Source organism: Poromitra crassiceps, assembly GCF_964638095.1.
Source record: "Poromitra crassiceps genome assembly, chromosome: 1".
Classification (NCBI taxonomy): Eukaryota; Metazoa; Chordata; class Actinopteri; order Beryciformes; family Melamphaidae; genus Poromitra; species Poromitra crassiceps.
Genome location: NC_139623.1, coordinates 51253415 through 51277055, shown reverse-complemented (window position 1 = coordinate 51277055; position 23641 = coordinate 51253415). Strand labels below are relative to the sequence as shown.

General features: G+C 44.7%; 1 protein-coding gene across 1 annotated transcript in view; it reads right to left on the bottom strand.

Moving 5' to 3' along the window:
- Nucleotides 1-23641, bottom strand: part of amot (angiomotin) — a 122385-nt gene that overhangs the window by 33908 nt on the left and 64836 nt on the right. The window contains exons 5-11 of the mRNA XM_083639863.1: nucleotides 20261-20328; nucleotides 17096-17156; nucleotides 12576-12785; nucleotides 11579-12377; nucleotides 4383-4617; nucleotides 3479-3832; nucleotides 2069-2213 (exon numbers count right to left, since the gene is read on the bottom strand). Coding sequence (XP_083495989.1) covers nucleotides 2069-2213; nucleotides 3479-3832; nucleotides 4383-4617; nucleotides 11579-12377; nucleotides 12576-12785; nucleotides 17096-17156; nucleotides 20261-20328 — 1872 coding nt within the window. The remainder of the gene's footprint in view (nucleotides 1-2068; nucleotides 2214-3478; nucleotides 3833-4382; nucleotides 4618-11578; nucleotides 12378-12575; nucleotides 12786-17095; nucleotides 17157-20260; nucleotides 20329-23641) is intronic.

Here is a 23641-nt window from a genome sequence, read left to right as displayed (position 1 = left end):
GGTTTCCAGAAGCTCACAGACAACAGAACGTGTGAACACTTCTCAACTGTGCTGTTACCCTTCAAGTAAAAAAATATATATCAAAAGAACAAGATATATAAATTCAAGCACTTCAGAATCAGAATCAGCTGTATTGGCCAAGTATGTACACATACAAGGAATTGGTCTCCGGTAAATTCAAGCACTTTCAATGACCCGAGTCTGTCTATTTTCAAAAACTTTCAAGGCCTTGATTTGTCTCTGTCGTTGAGGGCGTCGGCTTGTGAAACAGCAGATGGCAGGATGGACAGGATGGAAAACACCAGGAAGAAGCTGGAGTTACCAAATTGCAGCAATGAAAACAAAGCCAGTTTGATATTAAACCTCCACTATGAATGCGACTCCCACAGCGTTTCCTCATAGGAATCTGTTAGTTTTACAGTTGGTCTGCTCACAAAGTTCCTCCAGTGAGTCATCCCGGCCCTTTTGACATGTGAGCTAAATGTGTGGTGTGTGTTTTGTTGCTGCTCTCTCTCACTTCATATAGAGTGATGCTCGCTTGACCGGCGTTGGTCAACTGGTGACAAAAAATATGATTTATTTGACGACGAATAGTTTAGTAACTCCTAGACTAAGCTAGTTTGGAATTTATTATGTTTGCCCAAAAACTCTCTCGCTCCATATTGAGTGAACCTTGCTCGATTAGTGGTTAATGTATGATACTGTAAGCAACCGCGCTGGAAGTGGGGAGCTGCCGGGGCTGCAGCCCCCCCTGGTGGCGGCCTCAGCCCCTGCACCTTCCTGACGCAGCCCCCCCCAGCCCCCCCCAGCAGCCCCACCCTCATTTGGTGAAACTTCAGTGACTGTCACAGGCATCTCTCTCTCTCTCTCTCTCTCTCTCCCCTCATTTCCCCGTGGGTGCTCTGCTCTGGGCTCTAGGCTGTGGCTGGGCGGGGTCGAGTCTCTTTACATTGATTTGATAGCAAACTCCACCCACCCGAGGCCCGCTGGCGGCCCCGGGTTACAAAACGAGTTGATCAAAACATAGCCCAATCTGATTGGCTGCATGAGTCAGTGCACTCTATGTGACCCTGCTGACGTAGTGAGTAAACACACTTGTGCATTGAGCGGTATCAGAGAGAGAGTGACAGACTGACACATCTCAACACAAGTAGCCAAAACAAAATGAGGAGATTTTTGATCACAAAACCTAGTGCGTTTTCCACCACCACCAGTGCAACCGTGACGAGTAGCCTACGACTTCCAGTTCCAGGTGAGGTGTAGTGGTGTATGTTATAATGTTGGTTAAAACTTTTGATGTATCAATCAATGTGTCTGTGTGGGTCGGTCGCTGATGCTGACGCTGTTCATGTTCTATGTTGCTGAGATGAGTGTGGTTTACAGCATGCTTCGGTCGCTTGTTCCTATTCTGTCGAACTGAAGTGGTGTGTGAAGTGTGTGTGTGTGTGTGTAGGTCGCTGTTAAATCTCCTATGGTGCGTTTGCATCACTACAGCTTTATCGCTTTATCGGGGGATGGGTTGGGCGACGGGCATGCGCAAGCATGGGCACGCACTGGCACAGACAGAAATCGGCACCCCTGATTCCATTCAAGTTTTAAGACAATGTGCATTAGGCTACAAGTGCCAACTTCACGCAGCATGCTCGCACAAGACCGCGCCGCGCAGCGCACTTTGCGTGTGCTCGCACCTCGCACGTGCACGCGCACGCACCTCACACGTGCACGCGCAAAGTGCTCGGCGCGGCGCGGCGCGCGATATGCTTCAGACCCCCTCGTGGGAGATAGCTTCCCGCGCGCCTGACTGTAAGGAATGACAGCTAGGCTGAGGAATGCCAAAGGCTCACGCTGCTGTGCTTTACTAAATAAGTGAATTGAAACATACTCGTGACTGCTATTTCTGATGTTTTTCCTGCCTTAAGCCTCGCGCCGTAATACATCTTTGGACATTGTTTCTAGTTCTTAAAAATAAATAACAGATACAAAATGGGTCCATGAGTATTATACCAAGAAAAACAAAAACAAATGGATCACAATCACAATATGACTGTGAGTACGGCACACGGATCACCTCGGAGGTCGCGGTTGAAGTCATGCAGCCTGCGGACCTCCAGCTCCAGCTTGTTCCTCATGGTTTTCTCCAGAGCCTCCCTCTTGGACGAGGACTTGGCCAGGTTCTCATAGGCCTCCGACACCAACTGGATCTCCGTCTCCAACTGACAAGGAGACGAGGAGGAGGACAAACAAAGGACAACAGAGAGAAAATGGGACGAAGGCAGGGCAGAGTGAAGGAAATATATCAAACCTTTAGCCAAATATCTGAGAAATTACCCAGTAGTGCACAGCAATGTAAGTGTTTGGAATTTGGAATTTTTTGCTAAAGTCTGAGTTCAGGCTCATGCTAGTAACTGCCAACATCACTGTAGCTGTAGTCTGACTCAATGGAAGCAGGCTGCGGGGATAAGCTCTTCCATTGGCTCCGACCATTTCAGTCAGAGCCCGCTCCCTGTGTGCTACCACTCTCAAATGCCTCCGCCGCTGTGAAACAACAACAAAAACGCAAGCTAGCAAGCTACATGCTGAAAATGGCAAGTTTTGACAAAGATTTGGATTTGTGCAATAAAGCAGGCCTGCTTGGTACTTTCGGTGAATGGTTGTAAAGATAACGTAGCATTTTTCCCCACCACTCTCATTCTATACCAGAGTGAGAGCAAGAGGAGCCAGACTCTCTCCTGCGCTGGTACAGCACGAAATGAAGTGTGGAGATAGTCTGGCAAGCAAGACTACTGTAGCTGTGAAACTCCATCTAGCTAGCTAGTAGCTACTGTAGCTGTGAAACTCAAGCTAGCTAGCTAGTAGCTACTGTAGCTGTGAAACTCAAGCTAGCTAGCTAGTAGCTACTGTAGCTTGTGCTGCCGTCAATGTGGTCACGTTTACCCTCTTTGCAAGAAGAGTCCATATGAACGCCCCCCTCCTGCGGCATTCACAACTTCGGAAGTGGAACCTATCTGAAAGCTCAATTCACAAGTTGTGTTGTTGGTGTTTTCAGAAATGGCGGAGCGGAGGCAATGGGAAAAAAAAAAATCTTGGTAATTTTATATGTCTGAGGAAAATGTTGATATTCCCAACAACACCGTCTTTTCCTCTTTCATCATGCCTTTGCATTTCAGGCATTACGTTACCGGCTCGCTCGCTAGCTAGGTAAATTGTTAGCATCGGTGGTTTCTAGATGCCGACAGTAACATTAACAGCATTGCCTAGCAGCGGTGCTCTCACAACCACTTGAACGCCAAGAATATCGTGTACTGTACATGACTTCCCATGTCGTAACCACAAGCTCACAAGTTCCGTTTGAAGGTAGCATTGTTCCCTTTGCCAGGAGGTGGAACATTCCAATTAGCACACTGAAGTGTTGATGCTTCCTACAACGTACCGGTATTTCAAAATATCCTCTATTATACTCATCTGAAGAAGAATATACCTTGTGCAGCTTGGCGATTTTCTCACGGCAGACTTCCATCTCCTGCCTCAGCATCTTGTTCTCCTCCGTTAGCATGTCCACCATCTGGTGAGAGCGCGCCATCATGGCGAAAGGCTCCCCCTGCAGGTGGGAGTGGGAGTGCGGATGGGGGAAGTGTCCGGCCTGAACCGGGGGCTGGGGGACCTGGCTCTGCTGCTGAAACTGATGGTGGTGCTGCTGCTGCTGCTGCTGCTGCTGGTGGTGGTGGTGCATCCGCGGGGTGGAGCCGTAGCTGTCATAGGGGAAACCGTGACCACCATGACCCCTCTGTGGCAGGGAGTGGTGGAGGTGCCCAGGGCCGTAGGGCTCTCCCGCCTGGTAAGTAAGCAAACTTTATTTATACAGCACTTTTCAAAAACATGTTACAAAGTGCTTTACAAATCCATACAAATTTGAAATTACCAGATAAACATAAAAGTACAATTGATACAGTATTGATACAGTAATAATGACAAGCGAGGTAAGGATTATTAAAACAGTAAAACTAATAATAAAACTGATTCAAGAGAAAGCAATTTCCAGAACAGAATTGCTCACCAATTTCAGAGAAATACAATTATTTGATACCAAATCACAGCATGAAATGTTCTATGGTCTTCCTCAAGGTCTTGGTGTCTTAATGTATTTTGGAGGGGTTTTCCCCCCAATTCCCGAATGGTCAAAAATGATTTAGTCCCCCTGCAACTTTTTTTTAGGTGCGAACCCCTGGGGGTACACGTACCCCACTTTGGGAATAAGTGCATCTAACTGGGATGAAATATATAACACATACTACATCCTTAGCAGATAAAAAAAATATATATATATATATAATTTTCGAGATATTACAAAGTTGCAGAAAGCACAATTGCACAACTGTCTTCACCTGTTGGTGGGAGCCGGGGCCCTGTGGAATGCGGGGTCCCATGCCGGGATAGGGATCTCCCAGGCTCTGAGGGTGCTGGTGAGGGAAGGAGGGGTGTGAGGAGTGGGAGGCACTCAGCAGGCTGCTGAGGGTGGAGGACTGGGCGCGGGACAGCGAGCCCACCGAGGTGACGGAGGAGGTGGGACTGTGGTGGTGCACAGGCCTCTGGGAGTGAACCGAGCCCTCCTTACTGGACCTGGGGAGAGAGAGACAAGCACCAGGGTTACAGACGGGAAACTTTACAGCATTCAGACCTGGTATTAACATCGATCTTGGGTGATCCGATCAGAAGTGGACAGCTCTAAATACAGGTGTGAATGCACCCAAGATGCATTAAGGACAGATTGAAATCCAATTGCTCAGACCACAGGTGGTCTGGACCACAGGTGGTCTGGACCGCAGGTGACCACATTCTTATGTGTGTATGTACGCAATGTGTCCTCAGAGGCATTGAAGGACCGCCTACTCAACCCTAAGAAGATGTTTTGTCATCTCCAGTTAGTTCTCAAAACGCGGTGGCTTTGTCCAAGACATATTGGGCAATTTGGTTTACATAGCACAGGCCAAGGAATAGACCACATTTGTATTGTTTTGATTTTGCCCGTGCGCCAAGGTCTGTCAAACTTCTTCTTCTTTCAGACAGAAAGAATTTAGTAGTGCATTGCTGCCTCCCACCGGTTAAAAACAACATTGCATTTGGTCTTCGCAAATGGAAATGCTCTACATCTTTGAGGATTAAGAAAAGCGATATATAAATTAAATGTATTATTATTATTATTATTACCGTAATTTCCGTACTATAAGCCGCACCGGAGTATAAGCCGCAGCAGCAAAATTGCCTGTTTGTTACATATATATAAGCCGCACCGGACTATAAGCCGCAGGTGTTTTAATGTTTTTTTTTTTTTTGTGTGTTTTAATGTTTAATTACCATATGTAAGGGTTCGTGCACAGAGGGGATTGTCGGGAAAGAGATGGCTGTTTGAGGAAGCTCCCATTTATTAACATTTCAACAAAACAACATAACACAACACCACCTGTGTTTTTTTTTACAGTGCACACAGTGTCCGCGGTGTGGTGAAAAGAGGGCAAGAGAGGAAATTAAAACAGAAGTGGATTTATAGTTAGAAAGAGTGCTAAAGAAGAGAGAATTCCGTTTTTTTTTTTTTTTTTTGCTGAAAAAATCCATAGATAAGCCGCACCGTTATATAAGCCGCAGGGGCCAAAAAACGGGGAAAAAGCCGCGGCTTATAGTCCGGAATTTACAGTACATGTTTATTTGTATATAGAGCGGGGAAGTGAGATCCGATCACTTGAGATGCATGTGGAGACACATTCTAATACCAGGCAGGTGTGAACTGATTTAGTTACAGCTATCCACTTGTGATCGGATCACCGACGCATGTTCGTACCAGGTCTAGTGATGTAACCTCACCATGTGTTCACGGCCTACCACTTGAAATCACCTTGATGGTCACGTGGCTGCTAGCGGGTCCTGAACTGGCTTGTCATTGTGTTACAAGTAGTATGACATGTTTCTGGGTCTGGTGGAAAAACACCAGCTGTGAACTGGTTCTGAAAGGAGCGAACATTCCTGCCTTCGCCCCGTCATCGGAGGCGAGTGCAGACTTGCCCTGCGCTGATGATTAAAATGCTGCTTGATGCTGAGGTAGACGCTCTGAGGGAAACGAAACGCACTGAGGTGAAACAGGCCCCACAGGATCCCCACCCCATCCTGCCAGAGAGGCTGGCCCAAGCACACTCAGTGAGTGTGCTTGGGCCAGCCTCTCTGGTGTTTGAGCCGAAACAACACTTTCATTATCTCAATTATCTCGAAGAATCATTGAGGGTTCCCTCAAATTTTACATGTCGTGTCTCCAGCCTATAACGTTGTTTACCCAGCGCTCCTGCACACCACAGCACAGGCTAGACGAGACACGAATATAGCCTATACCGTAAGATGTAACGTTATTATGGGATAAACGTGTTTTCTATTTAAAACCTGAGCGTCAAGTCTTTGTGTATCGGACATCACAGTGTGACTGTCTATAACAATTTGTGTAAGCAGAACCCAGAAATGCATTAACCCCGCCCAAAATGCTACATTCCAACTTCCAACGCGTAAATGTAGTTTACGCCTCGCAGTGTTTGTTTTTTGTTGTGTTTTTCTTTGCCCAAAACAATCTGGCAACAAGATATGCAAGTGAGACAATGCAGGATTGTGATAGATGGCGTGCTTGGCCATCTTATGAAGTTCTACCATATTCCTCGACAAGCTAGAGTTATTGCCCCCACAAAACCGGCAAGCGTTCTCAGCGTCGACCTCCCTTTATGGAGGGACTGCATAAACACGTCCAGCCTGGTGCCTTATAGTAGGGTCATCTGTGGCACTTCCGTGACCGTGGAGAGCGAAGGTCCGTTTCTCAATGGATTTGTCATCTAGGAGGGTTAATAAACAAATTTAGCCGGGGTGTATTTTTAAAAAAGGCGGGGAAAATATTTGAGAGACCAAAATCCAAAATGTCTGCCGTGGAAATGAACTTTTTAATGGTTTGACCTACAATGATGCACAATACATGGTTTCAGAGCTTATTCTGGTCAAGGAATACATATTTGGTGTTTATATAATGATTTGACTTATTTTTTACCTTCAAATCCAAGATGGCTGCCAATTTTGAGCTCTAAAAGGCAGTTTTTTCAAAATCGTCATAGAGTCTTCATATTAGGCTTGAATGACAGGTCTTCTCATGATGAGTTGAATAATATACAGTATAAGTACACAGAAGTAATCTCTGAGGTCATTAAAGTCAATGTTTGTGTGTAAACAACAGTTGCTGATTTGCGGTTTCCCATTAAATAGGGTAGGCTACTGAGAATATGGTGTCCAGTTCATCCCATCACATTTTCATAATGAACCAAAAACAATTTTGCACTATAGCCTAACATAAAATAATATTCTGTATGCAAAGCTAGCAAGGTTAGTTGCTTGAGCTGAATTTAAAGGTCAACTCAAAACAAACAATGAAATTAACTTTGAAATTAAAACTGAATCCTAGGCTACTAAATTTCATCAGCACACAGTAAAGGAAACTTGTCTTTGAACTCAGCTGACTGTCTAGTCCTAATCCCTGTTGTGCAATGTCCCTTCTCAGTGAAGTTTTAGTTTTTGTTAAGAGTATGGACTTTTAATCTTGACCTTGTTGGTAGGCAACGGCCCTTTTTCAGTCAAGCATTTTCAGATTAGCTCAGTCAGTCTGTGAAGCAGTCAGTGTCAGCACTTGCGCCAGCTCGCTTTTTCTCTAACTAATGTTAACATTACACACTTTAAGACACTTTGTTTGAGGATATAAAAGGAGGTACGGTGGTGTAGTGGTAAGCACTATCGCCTCACAGCTCGAAGGTCGTGGGTTCGATTCCCACCTGGGATGATGTGAACGCTGAAGGAATGCGTGCCCGTCCGCATGTCCTCGAGTGCCCACCGCCCGGGTGGGGTCCCGTGCCTCCCGGGGGTTTCCTTCATATAGGAACCCCCTTCACCAAAAACATGCAATATCCTGGTTGCTAATGTGGTTCCTCCTCTGGTCGTTAAGGGCGCCTGTTCAGAGGGAGGGGAACTGGTTGGAATAGTGTGAACCTCCCACGTGCTATGTCCTACCGGTGAAGCTTCCCCTATCAGGTGAAAAGAAGCAGCTGGCTAACTGCCCATGTCTCGGAGGAAGCATGGAGCCAGTTTTGGCTCTCCCCAGATCGGCAGAGGGTGGAGTAGCAACCAGGATAAAGAAATTATGTTAGCACTAATGGGGGATAAAAATGGGATAAAAAATCGGGGGGGGGGGGGGAATATATAAAAAAATAAAACTTTGAGGTTATCAACGTTATTCACTAGTCTAAAGATAGTTCTACCATCAAGAACATATAAAACAAAAGCAAAAAAAAAATTTATTTGCAGAAGTCATCATTGATATTTGGTGTTAGCTAATGTTAGGTAACGTTATTATTTTTAGCTAAAGTTAATGTTATCTGTCTCCACAATTCTGTCAACTGACATATGCATTTGCTTTTGAAAATAAACAGCGTATAACAGCAATATAATATAACAGTAATATAATAGCGAGTTGCTTTCCCTCCCAATGAAAGACAAAGCACACAATGTCCTATGAATGTGTCCTAAAATGTGACAAGCCTTGCAAGCCCACCGATACAATAAATCAAGGCAAATGGGACAGCTTACAATTAAAAGCCCAAGACTGGTCAGGACTTGATAAATTTGATGATGTTTACACCACCACCTCCTGGGAAGATGGGGCAACCAATCGGTACATGCATTCGTCATGTTATATTTCTATTTAATCTTCAGTTATGCTTAAGCAAGCCAGGCTGTTTATTTTCAAAAGCAAATGCATATGTCAGTTGACAGAAGTGTGGAGACAGATAACATTAACTTTAGCTAAAAATAATAACGTTACCTAACGTTAGCTAACACCAAATATCAATGATGACTTCTGCAAATAAAAATAGTTTTTGCTTTTGTTTTATATGTTCTTGATGGTAGAACTATCTTTAGACTAGTGAATAACATTGATATCCTCAAACAAAGTGTCTTAAAGTGTGTAATGTTAACATTAGTTAGAGAAAAAGCGAGCTCGCGCAAGTGCTGACACTGACTGCTTCACAGACTGACTGAGCTAATCTGAAAATGCTTGACTGAAAAAGGGCCGTTGCCTACCAACAAGGTCAAGATTAAAAGTCCATACTCTTAACAAAAACTAAAACTTCACTGAAAAGGGACATTGCACAACAGGGATTAGGACTAGATAGTCAGCTGAGTTCAAAGACAAGTTTCCTTTACTGTGTGCTGATGAAATTTAGTAGCCTAGGATTCAGTTTTAATTTCAAAGTTAATTTCATTGTTTGTTTTGAGTTGACCTTTAAATTCAGCTCAAGCAACTAACCTTGCTAGCTTTGCATACAGAATACTATTTTATGTTAGGCTATAGTGCAAAATTGTTTTTGGTTCATTATGAAAATGTGATGGGATGAACTGGACACCATATTCTCAGTAGCCTACCCTATTTAACACATTCACTGCCAGCCTTTTTTTTTTTTACTGTAGGTAGGTTCTGCCAGAGGGTTTTTTTGAGGATTCTGGCTCATCTTTCAAGACCCGAGGATTCTTTTCTGCTAAGATTTTGTGAACACACAATATCTCAAAAGAACTAATAGAATGTGTGCTTTCTCTGTCTAAAAGAGTTAGTTTGTAGAGTTAGTAGTTATGTAAGCATTAGCAGTTGAATACAGCATGGTTTCACCGTCTGGAAATTTATTCTGAGATAAACGGCTTTTTGTGAAATTCGATAGAACAGTCACTTTAACCATTCATTTTTGGCATCAGTAAAACGTCAGACATCTAAACAATAGTTTTGAACAGTAATTTCCTCCATAACAGCAGGAAACCCCCCTCTGCTTCCAACTCCTCCCTCCGTGGGCGTTCTCCTCCACAGCATTTGTCACAAGCGAGTGTTCTGCTGCTGCTGCTGCTGCTGCTGCGAGTTTGAGCAGCCTCCCTCCCTGGCAGCGAGTGTGGATAGGGCTCACTTGTTTCTTGGGTTTGAGAGCTTTGATGAAGCTTTGTGCGATTCTAGGCTTTATGCTGCGTGTTTCAAAGTGTTTTCCACCCAGTCTATTTTTGGAATCCCCCACCGCCAGCTCCCAGCGCGATAATGCGCGATGAAAGCGTTTTCGCCAATCCATTTTACAGTAGAGAATGGTTTCCTCGCGCGTTACCCTACAGTTTTGGCTCTGCGTTTCCTAGTGTGGAGAGCACTGTCGCCACTTAGTGGGTCCGTGGAATGGGTTGTACACGTTCGCTGACTCCAATATTTTTATAGGAGACGTGGGGAGCGTTGATCCACGTCCCACCGTCAAAAAAAAAAAATGTTTAAGCCGAGATAACTCGTCCTTGGCAGTGAACCGTCGGATTCTGTAAGCCGAGATAACTCGTCAATGGCAGTGAACGTGTTAATGGGAAACCGCAAATCAGCAACTGTTGTTTACACACAAACATTGACTTTATTGACCTCAGAGATTACTTCTGTGTACTTATACTGTATATTATTCAACTCATCATGAGAAGACCTGTCATTCAAGCCTAATATGAAGGCTCTATGACGATTTTGAAAAAACTGCCTCAAAATTGGCAGCCATCTTGGATTTGAAGGTCAAAAATAGGTCAAATCATTATATAAACACCAAATATGTATTCCTTGACCAGAATAAGCTCTGAAACCATGTATTGTGCATCATTGTAGGTCAAAGCATTAAAAAGTTCATTTCCACAGCAGCCATTTTGGATTTTGGTCTCTCAAATATTTTCCCCGCCTTTTTTAAAAATACACCCCGGCTAAATTTGTTTATTAACCCTCCTAGATGACAAATCCATTGAGAAACGGACCTTCGCTCTCCACGGTCACGGAAGTGCCACAGATGACCCTACTATTAAGCGGTGCAATGAACACATTTCCTCAGGGCTCAACGCTCACTCAATGCTGGAGGATTTCTTTCACAAGAAGCATGGTAAATTTAAAAAAATAATGTGTTTTTTACCTGCCAATACTCCCAATTTACGTGGGAGTCTCACAATTTTTAACCCTTTCTCCAGCTGTGCTCCCGATTGGTAATTTATCCCGCTGATCTCCCGATTTGTAGGATATGTGTTGTGGTACCTGGCAACCCAACCCAGATGCAGTGACGAGTGACGCACGGTGCCTGACTGCATCACTGCACTCGCTCAAGCTCTTGGTGGAGGGAAAAAATTGATGAAACGGGTCCACAGAAGAAGAGATGCGCTTCCAAATTTCAGTCCACTTGGTGCGAGACCTTCCCGTTTCTAGCCGCTAGCCACATTAGCAAACACCATGCGTTTTGCAGCAAGCTATGTTGGTCCGACTTCAGCATAGAACACAGTGGGGGAAATGATGTCAGCAAACATGCTAAACATGCCAAACACAAACAAGTTGTGGAAGCACAGAGGTGAATTTCTAACATTCCATATTCACTGACACTCTCACAATGTTTACACTTGATATTTTTTGTGATGTAAATTTTAGATGCTGACTTTTGAGCTACGGCATGTATGTGTGTGTGTGTGTGCTCCTCACCTGAAGGAGCCGTACTCGGGCGGGGGCTGGTACCGGACGTGCGGCATCTCCCTGGAGTGTTCCCTGCCTCGCTGCTCCTGGTAGAAATGACCTCCGGGCTCCTGCTGCTTGGGGGGTGACCCCATGCCTTTAAAGGGGTAGTCTGGAGGCGGGCCACGGTGCTGGGGCTTGTAGTAGTCGCCGGGGGGGCCCGGGGGGGGCAGGTGGGGGGAGAGTGGGTTGCTGGGGGGGCCTGAGGAGGGCAGCTGGGGGGACAGCGGGGCGCTGGTGACCGGCGCGTGGGCCTTGACCCCGCTGGTGGCGAGCGAGAGCTGCATGAGCCTCTCGCTGAGCGAGCGCACGTGGCCCTGCTTCAGGTCCTTCAGCCCGTCGTCCTGGTGCACCCGACCCGCGCCGCTCACCCGCTGCACCGTGGGCCGGCCCTCCGTGCGCACCTTGGCGTTGTTGGTCATCCCGGTGACGTAGAAGGCAGCACCCACCGACGCAGGCAGAGGCTGTTGCTGCTGGGGCCGGACACTCTGTGGCTGGGGGGGAGGAGGGTGGCCGCGGAAGTACTGTGACTGGACCTTGGCCTCCTCATAGGTGGGCAGGTCTTCGGGGTTGGGGCCCTGGCACTGCGCGCTCCCGCTGCTGCCTCCTCCGCTGCGGGACGCCAGCTTCTCCATGCCACTGTCTGTCTGCAGCTCCTGGCCCTGCGGCTCCTGCCGGGCGATGTGGGGTGTCATGGAGTGATCGTCCGGGAGGCCTCCCTGTCCGGGGCCCTGCCCTGGGTACCCTCCACCACCTCCCTGTCCCTGCCCTGGGTACCCTCCACCACCTCCCTGTCCCGGGCCATGCCCTGGGTACCCTCCTCCAACGCCTCCCTGTCCTGGGCACTGCCCTGGGTACCCCCCCCCTTGTCCGGGGCCCTGCCCTGGGTACCCTCCCCCTTGTCCGGGGCCCTGCCCTGGGTACCCTCCCCCTTGTCCGGGGCCCTGCCCTGGGTACCCTCCCCCACCTCCTCCCTGTCCCCCTCCCCCTTGTTGCTGCTGCTGGAGTAGGTAGTTCCGGCTCATCTGCTCCTGTAGGAGGCGTTGCAGCACGGTGCTGCCTCCTCCTCCTACACTGTTGCTGCTGTTGGACGTCTCCTCGGTGGCAGCCCTCATCTGTGCCTCACGTTGGCTGCGCACCTCATGGAAGGACGAGCTCCGGCCGCGGTCTATACTCCCTGGGAGGAGGACGAGGAGGTGCAGTGCCAAACAGGAAGGGAGAGGCGTGCATAGAGAAAGCGAGAGCGGTTGGAGGAGAAGCAAGGTGTGTAGGGAAAGGAGAGAAGAGAGGGATAGAGAATATAGTCATGGCGAACAAGGATGAGAGAGACAGAGAGAGAGAGAGAGAAAACAGTTGCGGGAAGGAGAGAAGGAGAGGTGAGAGTTGGAGAGGAAGTGGAGAAATGAGAGAAAGGCAGAAAAAGCATTAAGGTCAGAGATGGACAGTCCACCACCAACCAGCCCCCCTGCTACCCACCCAGTACCACCCACCACACACTATAGCAAGCCACTGGTGCACCATGGGACGGTAACATGAGACTGACAAACAAAGATGGAGGGAAGAACATCTAATCCACCAGCTATCTTCTGAGAAACCTGCAAGAGCCAAACCACCCACCGGCAAAACCATAAACAGCTTCAAACCCAAATCAGAAAATAAAAAATATATCTGGGCTAACAGATTAAACCAAAGACGCAACACTCTGACAGCTGGGTGGGACGATGTGGATGTGGATTTGAGTTTTGACGAGGCTGAACACGGAACTCGAAGGGACGAAGTGACATTTGCAATTTTAGTTTATTTTTCTTCACTGGGCACATGTAACATTGCGAGAGGGAACCTGGCTGCAGACAAAATGGCGGACCTCTGTCAGACGCCTCCACCATTGACCTCAACAGCGGAAGTGGTTTTTCTTTGTTTTTGTTTTCCTGATGAAGGCCGGAATCCGCATTTGGATACGTAGAAGTTTGCAAAGAAGCACAAGGTTTTATTCACTGTCTCAAGTGAATTCACATCTACTTTCAGTGTTTAATGTTAGCCAACTTATTTTAGTCTTGTTCCTGCAGGTCCTATAAGCACATTTTATATATTTGTATTGATTTATATAATAAATTACTAGAACCACTTCGACTGTTGCAGTAACATGATTTCATGCCAGCGGTGGAGGCTGTCACTACCCGGTCTGAGTCTATCGCTGCCCCATCTCGATCTGGGGCGGCTGTGGCTCAGGAGGTAGAGCGGGTCTTCCACTAATGAGAAGGTTGGTGGTTCGATCCCCGGCTCCTCTAGTATGTCGAAGTGTCCTTGGGCAAGACACTGAACCCCGAATGCCAGGCAGCGACAGCGTGCATGCATCATGCAGCAACTCGGATCGGGTAGTGACAGAGGCGACTGAAGGAGGTCCGCCATGTTGTCTGCAGCCAGGTACTGTATCATTCTAACACTCGGGGAGGGGATACATCTAGAAGAAAAAAAAAAGCTTAACATTGTTAGCACTACTCATTGAAACCAGTTGGAGTGACTAAATACTCGCTAAGTAGCTATATGTGCTATCAGACAATGGCGATGACAGTAAAAAAAGACCACGCCTACAAGATGTGGTACAAGTAGGGTTGCCAACCGTCCCTTAAAATACGGAATCGTCCCGTCTTTGTAAACTAAAAGACGTGTTCCGTATTGAACTGATACGGGACGCTCTTTGTCCCGTATTCGAGACACTGCAGTACAAAGCTATTTGTATGAGCTCCGCAGCGGAGTCTCCATTCAGTCCGCTGGCACCGCTGCCCCTCCCCTGGCCTATGTAGCCGGTGTCATGTTACAGCAGCCTGAGCAAGAAGCTGTGGACAGTGCGCAGGACACAGGGAGCACTCACCAGGCATCACAATGCCATTTGTTTTTTCACATTTTCACATCAATATATTTAGATGTGATAATAAAGGCTTCGAGAGCCTGGTTTAGGTACCTTGAAAGTGCTTGAATTTTACTCTTAAACGCTGTACAAACCCTGCTTACAACAGTAGGCTATTGCAGGTGTAAGACTTGTTATAGGCTACAGTAATATCCTCAGTCTAAATCCATACTTTTCAATCATTGTCCTTTTATTCAGAAGATTTCATCTGAAATCTAAAATGTTTTGCACTAATGATGTAAACTCTTGCAGGTCTGTTCTATTCAAAATAATAGCTGTGTAAAATTGCCGTTTGCACTGTTGAACGAAATTTCTTTAATGAGTAGGCTACATGCCAATGTGAAGATAAATTATATCAAAATGTAATTTGCACTACTGTTTTTCTTCCATAGCCAAAAAACGCAAAAACTGATCAAAACCAGGTCTGTGTGTTTGCTTCTATTAACGGGTAAATGGTTGAAGCCGAAGACATTACATTTGCTAAACCACCCCCCCAACCGCCGGACCGTCCCGTGTTCCTTATTTCCATTTAAAGAAGTTGGCAACCCTAGGTACAAGTGCTAAATCCTACTTAATGTTTATGACCAAAACAATAAATCTTCATTGTCTGTGGTTGCTTTTTCAACAGCGGAACATTCTTTTTTTCTCTTGAAAATGCTAACATGACTGTCTTGTACGGACGTTTACTAGTTTGGGTCTTTTGTGACATCCAGATAATTCAATTATTATGATCCTGCTGTTGTTTGACAAAAGGTTATGGCCAATGCACAACACCAAATAGATTTCACATTATTAGAACACAGAAAAATGAACCACAGAAAATTTTAATTTTTCTGAAGCTCATTGAAGACATTTTATTTCCGCCATTTTCCCAGTGATAACTGTTTTCTTGAGATATTGAGTTATTTATGTCATCATCTCAGAAACACATTTTGTAATCTCAAGATAATGAGAAAATTAAACTATCTGGCGATAAGAAAAAAGTTTTCTCGAGATAAGATAATTTTCTGCTTGGAGCTACCATCCTAAAGAAGCTAACTAATACTGTAGGAACTAGCATCCTAAATGACTCATTGTCTTGGGAAAACTTACTTACCGTTACTTTATCTTGACACAATGAGAAAGTTTTGTTATCTCAGGAAAACAAAATGTGTTATCTCAAGATAATCGACATCAATAACTTTTCCTTATCAAAATGGCGTGTCAATTACATATGAATGCATGTCCTTAATGGGCTTTCGTAAATGTGAGTGAATTTTTACAGTCAAAGTATTTTCCCTGTATGGTGTCCTTATAGTGCAGCTTGTTGTCAGACCAGGGAAGCTTGACTGTACGATGCCGTGTCAGCAGCAAAATAACTTGACATTTTTAGTTGGGCCAAATGGACGGTCAACCCTAACTGATCGAATACATGCTTTGAAAGCCCCAAGTCAGAGCATTGAGGACCACCCAGGATCAAAGCTTTACCCCCCTTCTTAGGGACAAAAGGGCAATATATCAGATTTATTTTATTTTTTATTGGGAACATGCAATATATTAGATTGTAATCCACCGTGAATTAATCATAGTAGGCTATAGCGAGAGAGAGAGAGAGAGAGAGAGAGAGAGAAAGAGAGAGAGGAGATAATACATTTTAGAAAGCAAAAACCCATTGATTAAAATTTTATCCCAAGTGTTTTGATTGGAAATGTTCATCTTACTCAGGCATGAGCGCACAGCGGTGAAGACAGAAGCAAAAATGTGTTTTCAGTTAAACATCCGACGTGGTCAAATCTGAAACCACCCTGTTGGCGAGATGTGATGTGAGCTTAGCCAATCAAAGAGCCTAATTTCCTCCCAAGTCAAACTTCTCGTCAACTACAGCCAATAAAACAAAAGCCGCTAGAAACCCAATCAGCATTAGCGTTAATGACCCGCCTTTTCAAACACGTTTCATGTTTTAGAAAAAAGTCCATCTTTCCAAGTAATTTTGTCTCGTACCGAATCTTAAAATAGTGAAAAAAGTGAGAATAATTGTACTTGTTTCTAGAGCTGCAACGATTGATAATCGCTCAATCCGTTCAAGTGATTAAAAGAAAAATTCTAAAATTATCTGAGACCAGCTTCTTAAATGTGAATATTTTCTAGTTTCTTTGCTCCTCTATCACAGTAAACTGAATATTTTTGGGTTGTGGACAAAACAAGACATTTGAGGATGTCGTCTTGGGGTTTGGGAAACACTGATCGCCATTTTCCACCATTTTCTGACATTTTATAGACCTAACAACTAATCGATTAATAGAGAAAATAACCAGAAAGTTGAATCAACAATGAAAATAATGGTTAGTTGCAGCCTAGGTTGTTTTTTGTGACATTTAATTAAAGAAAAAGTAGATTTGCATGAACTCGCCTCATAGAACTCTTGTTTCTCTTTTGAAATACAAATGTCAGACTCAAATAACTCACGATGGACTTTTTGTCTCTTGAAGTGGGCTTGTACTTCTTTCCAAACTGGGTGGTTTCTTTTGACGACGTCGAATGCCACAAACTCTACCGCTTTAGACCTTCATCTACAGAGTCAAGGAAGAGGAGGTTATTACATCTAGCGCTTTCTGTTATTCTTCTCATTCTCAAGGAGGAAGATGCTTTTTTCCGAAACATCTGTTGGTAAATCAAATCATATGAGACAAGAGGAGAAGAGTTAGCTTTGGCGAGCTGTCAGCAAGCTCTCTTCAAGCTGAAGAGATAGAGAGAGAAAAGAAAAAGCATTGTTATATGAAAGTCACAACAGTGTAAGGGCTGGGTATAGGATCTTTGTCAGTACCGATACTGCTTTTGGAGCACTACTTTGTTTGATGACTTTTCTTTCAGATGCACCAAAGCAACTGAGGAGCTTCTTTTCTGCATGATGTTTGTACAGAATCAGATGGGACTTTCTACAAGGGTTAGTGTGAAAATATCTTGAACATTATATATTAACATGACAGAAAAAAGTGAAATTGGGGCATCTGGGTAGCATAGAGGTAAAAGCACTCGCCTACCACTGCGGAGACCCGGGTTTAATTCCCGGCAGCGGCACCTCCGGCTTGGTCAGACCCTCCCACAGACACAATTGGCTGTGTCTGCGGGTGGGAAGCCGGATTAAAGGTATGTGTCCTGGCCGCTGCACCAGTGCCTCCACGTGCTACGTCCTGCCAGTGAAACTCACCATTGTCAGGTGAAAAGAAGCGGCTGGTGACTGCACATGTATTGGAGGAAGCATGTGCTAGTCTCCCAAGATCGGCAACGACAGGGAATTGGCCAAGTAGAATTGGGGAGAAAACAGGGAAGACACTTGATAAAAAAAAAATCGAATTGCTGTTAACATTTAGTTTTCTTAGTACCATCGCTAATTCATGGTGCTCTAAACATTCCTTTGTTCAGCCATTTTCACATTAATCCCTTTAAAATGTCCTAGTCAGATTTCCACAGTACAAAAATGCCCAAAACAAAAAGAAAACTAAACTTTGCTTTTCAGGTTTTCAACATTTAGAAGCGTTTCGATACCTTCTGATACCTTTAAAGCTACAATATGCAACTTTTCATCTTAACTCATTCTCTGCCAAAGACATACTCGGACGTACTTTTAACAATGGCGTTCTGTGCCAAAGACGTACTCGGACGTACTTTCATGTTTTGGGTGTTTACATTACATCAGACACTTTCCCAGCCTGTGACATTGTTTCAAGTCAAACTGATAAAAGGAACCCGCTAGTTTAGTATTTATGGGTGGAGCCTGTGGTCGAAACAGAGTCCGACCCAGAGTTCTCGGATGGCGACGATGGCGAGGAAGACACCGGCGTTTTTGTTGTTTCTCCACGACGGAGCGCCAGGGCGACGAAGGCTCCCCTTCACAGCGTTCTGATCCGTCTGACACAGATGAATCGGAGGAGAAGAAATGGGTGCCACTTGGAGAGAGCGATGACGATGGTAAAAAGTAGCCTATTTTTTGTATCGCGTTTGAGATGAAATGATCACACACAGCCGTCTGTGTCACATAAACATTTCAAAGTTTACAGCACTAACGTAGCTATTGTGTGATCTTCTGTGCTAACGTTAGTTATGAGAGGTAACGTGACAGCAGGTAACGTTACAGCACTCGTTATTCCTGTGTGTGTGTGTGTGTGTGTGTGTGTGTGTGTGTGTGTGAGAGAGAGAGAGTGTGTGAGTGTGACCACATAAGGGTTCGTTCCATTTGTTTATGCTTTTATCAAGCTAAGCTAAAAATCCACATGGCAACTGTAAAAGTAAATTATTTATTTGATTTTGTGCACATATTTATCATACTTTGATATTTTGTGTTTTCAGACTCTGAGTCGATGGAGGCGCAGTCCAGTCCTAGTCCCAGTCCTGTGTGTAGTCCTACATCACCTATTTCGGAAAGACCATGTCTCGAAATAGGTTCCAACTTATTCTGAGGTTCTTCCATTTTACTGACAATACTGTAGCAAGGAGGCTGCGGCCAAGCCTCATCTGTCAAGAAACCCCAGGGGCCAGACTCTCTCTCTCTCTCTCTCTCTCTGTAGCCGCTCACTGGGCGGGATGGACCGACACAGCTCCCTCAAATACATTCTCTTATTTTTTATTTTTTATTTATTTATTTCGGAAAACAAATACTGTATATGTCTGATGTGTCACTGAGGCAAAAAATAAAAGGCTCAAAAGAGAGTTCTGCTTGAAACGGTGTCCTTCACTAAAAACCTCTTTTTCTCCTATTTCTCTCCCAAGGAGGGCATTTTTTAGTGAAAACAAGCTAACTTCCACTGCTTGTAACTAAACAAGGAAACATGGTAGAGTTTCAGTTTTTTACAAGGGGTAAGAAGAGAGTCTCTGCTTTATTGTGAGATATGTTGTGTAATTTTATTCCTAGCACAGAATATTCTGTGGGTCCTGGAAGATCAGGAAATATGCTCAAAATCCTGGCACTGGGAGCACACAGACCGAAATGACCCTGGCAGAGAATGAGTTAAAGGAGAATTCAGTTTTTTTTACACCCCAGAGGGTGTGTTAATGGAGGAAGTAGATCGTTGGTCTTGCCCTCCTCAAAGCAAGTTAAAACAACGGATTTGGCTGAAATTTGGGGAACAAATTGCTCTTTGGCCTGGAGATCAGTTGATTAGATATCTGTGGGGATCCGAATCAGGGATTTCTGACAATCGACGATTTAGATTTCTTAGCCATTAATTACTTTAATGCTGAGTTAATGCACTGCAGGGAAAGTCTGACATCAATTGGGCTATTTGCCCTTTTCACCTCAGCCATTTTGTGTCTAAAAGGCAGGAAGTAACACAGGTGCAACCAAAACACTAACGAGGGCCCCGACAGTGGAACACCTAAATGGATTGGAAGTTGGAAACCCTCATTAATGTTTTGCTTGCACCTGTGTTACCCACTGCCTTTTAGACACAAAATGGCTGCTGGTGAAAAAAGGGCAATACAGTGTTGCATTCAGGTTATTCGATGTGAAAATCAAAGCACACCGGTGCATCGGAGCAGGGAAAACTTGACTAAATTTTAAAAAGTGAGAACTCCCGCACACTGTCTCCACTTGCAATTAAAGGTTTATTAAACAAAAGAACAACATTTCTGTGTTATTTTAATGTTACAAAAAAGTTGGATACTGCAGCTTCAAAATACAAAGTTTACAAAAAATAAATTGGGTATCGTTGGGGATCGGTTTTCCTCTACCCAGCCTGGATTGTAAACATATACTCTCCCCAACATACTTCAACTGCCATTTCCTGCAGTTCGTCCCCCAAATCTTCTCTCTCTGACTCGCCCTCTGCACAGCCAGCTAGCAGCGGGACACACAGATAAGAGGATGGAGAACAAAACAAGGCAAAAACAAGAGAGAAAGAGAGAGAGGGAGAGAGAGAGAGGTAGAGAGAGAGGGGGAGAGAGAGAGAGAGAGAGAGGGAGAGAGATGAGGGAGAGAGAGATGAGGGTTAGATGGGGAGAAAGTGAGGATGAGATGTCATGACAGATGGTATTGTTTAGATGAGGGGGCAGTGACTTATGGTTTGTTTAAATGGACGCTGAGCTAGGCCCTCCACACACACACACACACACACACACACACACACACACATGCACGCGCACAGGAAACAGAGGCCCTATCTGAGAGAGACAGTCCTGAGCCCCCAACCCCCATCCCGAGGACGGGCGTTGTTCTGAGGGAAAACGAACTCCGGCTCATTCTCACACTAACCTCCACTGTCACTGGCACGCTTTGACTCAGCAGCTAGCTGAACACTTTGACTCAGCAGCTAGCTGAACACTTTGACTCAGCAGCTAGCTGAACACTTTGACTCAGCAGCTAGCTAGGCTCGAGCCTGTTTCGTTCTGGAACCCACTCGCTTTGTGCCAGAACTCAATCGTTTTGGGGGTGGAACATGCCAGGATTGGCCAACGCAAGTGTAGCTAGGTTTATTTTGGGAACTATTTCAGGTGAAATAGCCCAGCAACTTCACTTCCTATGCAAACAGTGAAAAGTAGTGCCTGATTGTTCAAAACATTATAAACATTATATTACATCATCAGTGACTGATGACATCATCCCTGATGACACTCACCTGGAGACATCATCACTGACTGACATAGCTGTGGCCGGTACAAAAATTAGAACAGAGAACAGATACACTGGCATCATCCCTGGTGACATCATCACTGACTGACATACTGTAGCTGTGGCTGATGACACCATCAGATAACTTATAATAGCCTCACCAAGGATGACATCATCACTGGTGACATCATCACTGACTGGTGACATCACCGATGAAATCATCCCTGATGACATCATCCCTGGTGACATCAACACTGACTGGCACAAAGATTAAAACAGAGAAGAGAGAACAGACAGAGGCCACACTGGCATATATAGGGCTGGGCGATATGACCAAAATCTCATATCCCGATATAGGTCATTTCATATCCCGATACCGATATACATCACGATATAGCATATGTGACCTGCTCTGACAAAATCAGTCACATTGACCCCAAAACACATTTTGAGTTGCATACACTGTTGGAAAGAGGAGAATCTCAGCTTTCTGGGGATATCAAAATGATCTTTGTAGTCCAACAATTGAGGGAGATACACCCCTTTATGTCGCGACTGTTTCCAAACTATGTTTTTGAGAAAAATGGCCTCAAAGTTTGACATTAATTCTGAGAGATAAACATCTTTTCTTGAAGTTGTCTGCATGTGCATGCCCACACACCAGGTGGGATTGGGCTGAAATTTTGTATGGCACTGTGTTATGATCCTGGGAAGGTCATGGCAAGGTCATGGAAACCACCTGGAAAGTCCTGGAAATCACCTGGAAAGTCCTGGAAACTAGCTGGAAAGCACTGGAAAGTCTTGGAAACCACCTCCCCAGGTTGGATTTGGCTGTACATTTGTATGGCAGTGTGTCATGATCTGTGGAAGGTCATGAGAAGGTTATGGAAACCACCTTGAAAGTCCTGGAAACCACCTGGAAAGTCCTGGAAACTACCTGGAAAGTCCTGGAAAGCACTTCCCCAAGTTAAATTTGGCTGTACATTTGTATGGCAGTGTGTTATGATGCGGGTAAGGTCATGAGAAGGTCATGGAACCCACCTTTAAAAAAAGTCCTGGAAACCACCTGGAATGTCCTGGAAACTACTTGTAAAGTCTGGAAACCACCTCCGGTTGGAGTGGGCTGTAAATGTGCATGGTGGTGTGTTATGATCTGGGGTAGGTCATGATAAGGTCCTGGAAACCACTTAGAAAATCCTTGAAACTGGACTTTCTGAATTTAAGATCTCAAATTAAGTTTATCTATTTCATTCATTTATTTCATTTACAGCATTTCAAATGAGCCATCATATCAAATCTGGCAAATGTATTTTCTAATATTAGATTAGAAAATAAATTTGACAGATTTGATGGGACTTTCCCTATCAACCACGACCACTTCTGGGGCCAAATGTATAAAACTCTGTGCATGTACTGTATGTGTAGAAATCTGTCTAAGCCCAAAAAGCTCTACGCCCAAATTAACACTATACATTTGGCCCCTGGTCTTCTATTTGAATATATAGATAGATAGATACTTTTGTTGGTTGAACAGGTACACATGACATCTCAGTACACCTCAGTGGATATCATGACAAAGTAGCCTATGTAAAGGCAACTAATAGACCAGCTAGAACAGTCTGGTAAATTCAGAAAATGGCATCACTTTACTGTAATGCAGCCTTTAACCCCTGGGAAATATTAATGTATAAGCATATTTGAGTAGGCTACGTAGAAAAGCGGTATATAAGTCCTATCAATTATTATTAGGGGTCCAAGCACGAAGTGCGTGGATCCCTATTGTATCTGTTCCGTTTATTAGGGGTCCAAGCACGAAGTGCGTGGATCCCTATTGTATCTGTTCCGATTTTTTTTTTTTTTATTCTTCTCCGGTAAAACTGTATGTACAGCAGAAACTGTAAGGCTCAGCATAGCCAGACTGGGCACATAGATTGTAAATGTGCCTCACTACTCAGAAACAAAAAATTACCCATATCGGCCAGATGGTGGCGCTATAACAGACCATTTCGCGTTATGGTCCATATCTTCTGAACCGTGAGGCGTAGAATCAAAATTCCACTTCGGCTGTATTCCCTGGATCAATATGCATCTATCCATATAGGCCACGCCCATTTGCGTGTGCCTAGATTTTCCGCCATTTTGAATTTTATCAAAAACCTACTTTTGCGAACTCCTCCTAGACCGTTTGGCCAAATCACATAGGAATTATTCTGGGTCATCTATGGACTACCCCGACCCAAAGTTATTAAAGGATTTTGGATACGTGAAACCGTTTTGAAATTATAAATGTTTAAACTTTTGTGTATTTACTTTTGTTCTTTTCCTGCCCTAAAAGTGTGTGGATCTCAGAAACCATACACCCCCCATCACCCAAACTTTCCACACAGGTTCACGACATCACCCACTACTCAGAGTAAAATTACACCAATCCACCAGATGGTGGCGCTATAACAGCCAATTTCACGTTTGTCGGTCCATAACTTCTGAACTGCGAGCTGTAGAATCAAAATTCCACATCTACTGGTTTCCCTGGAGCATCATG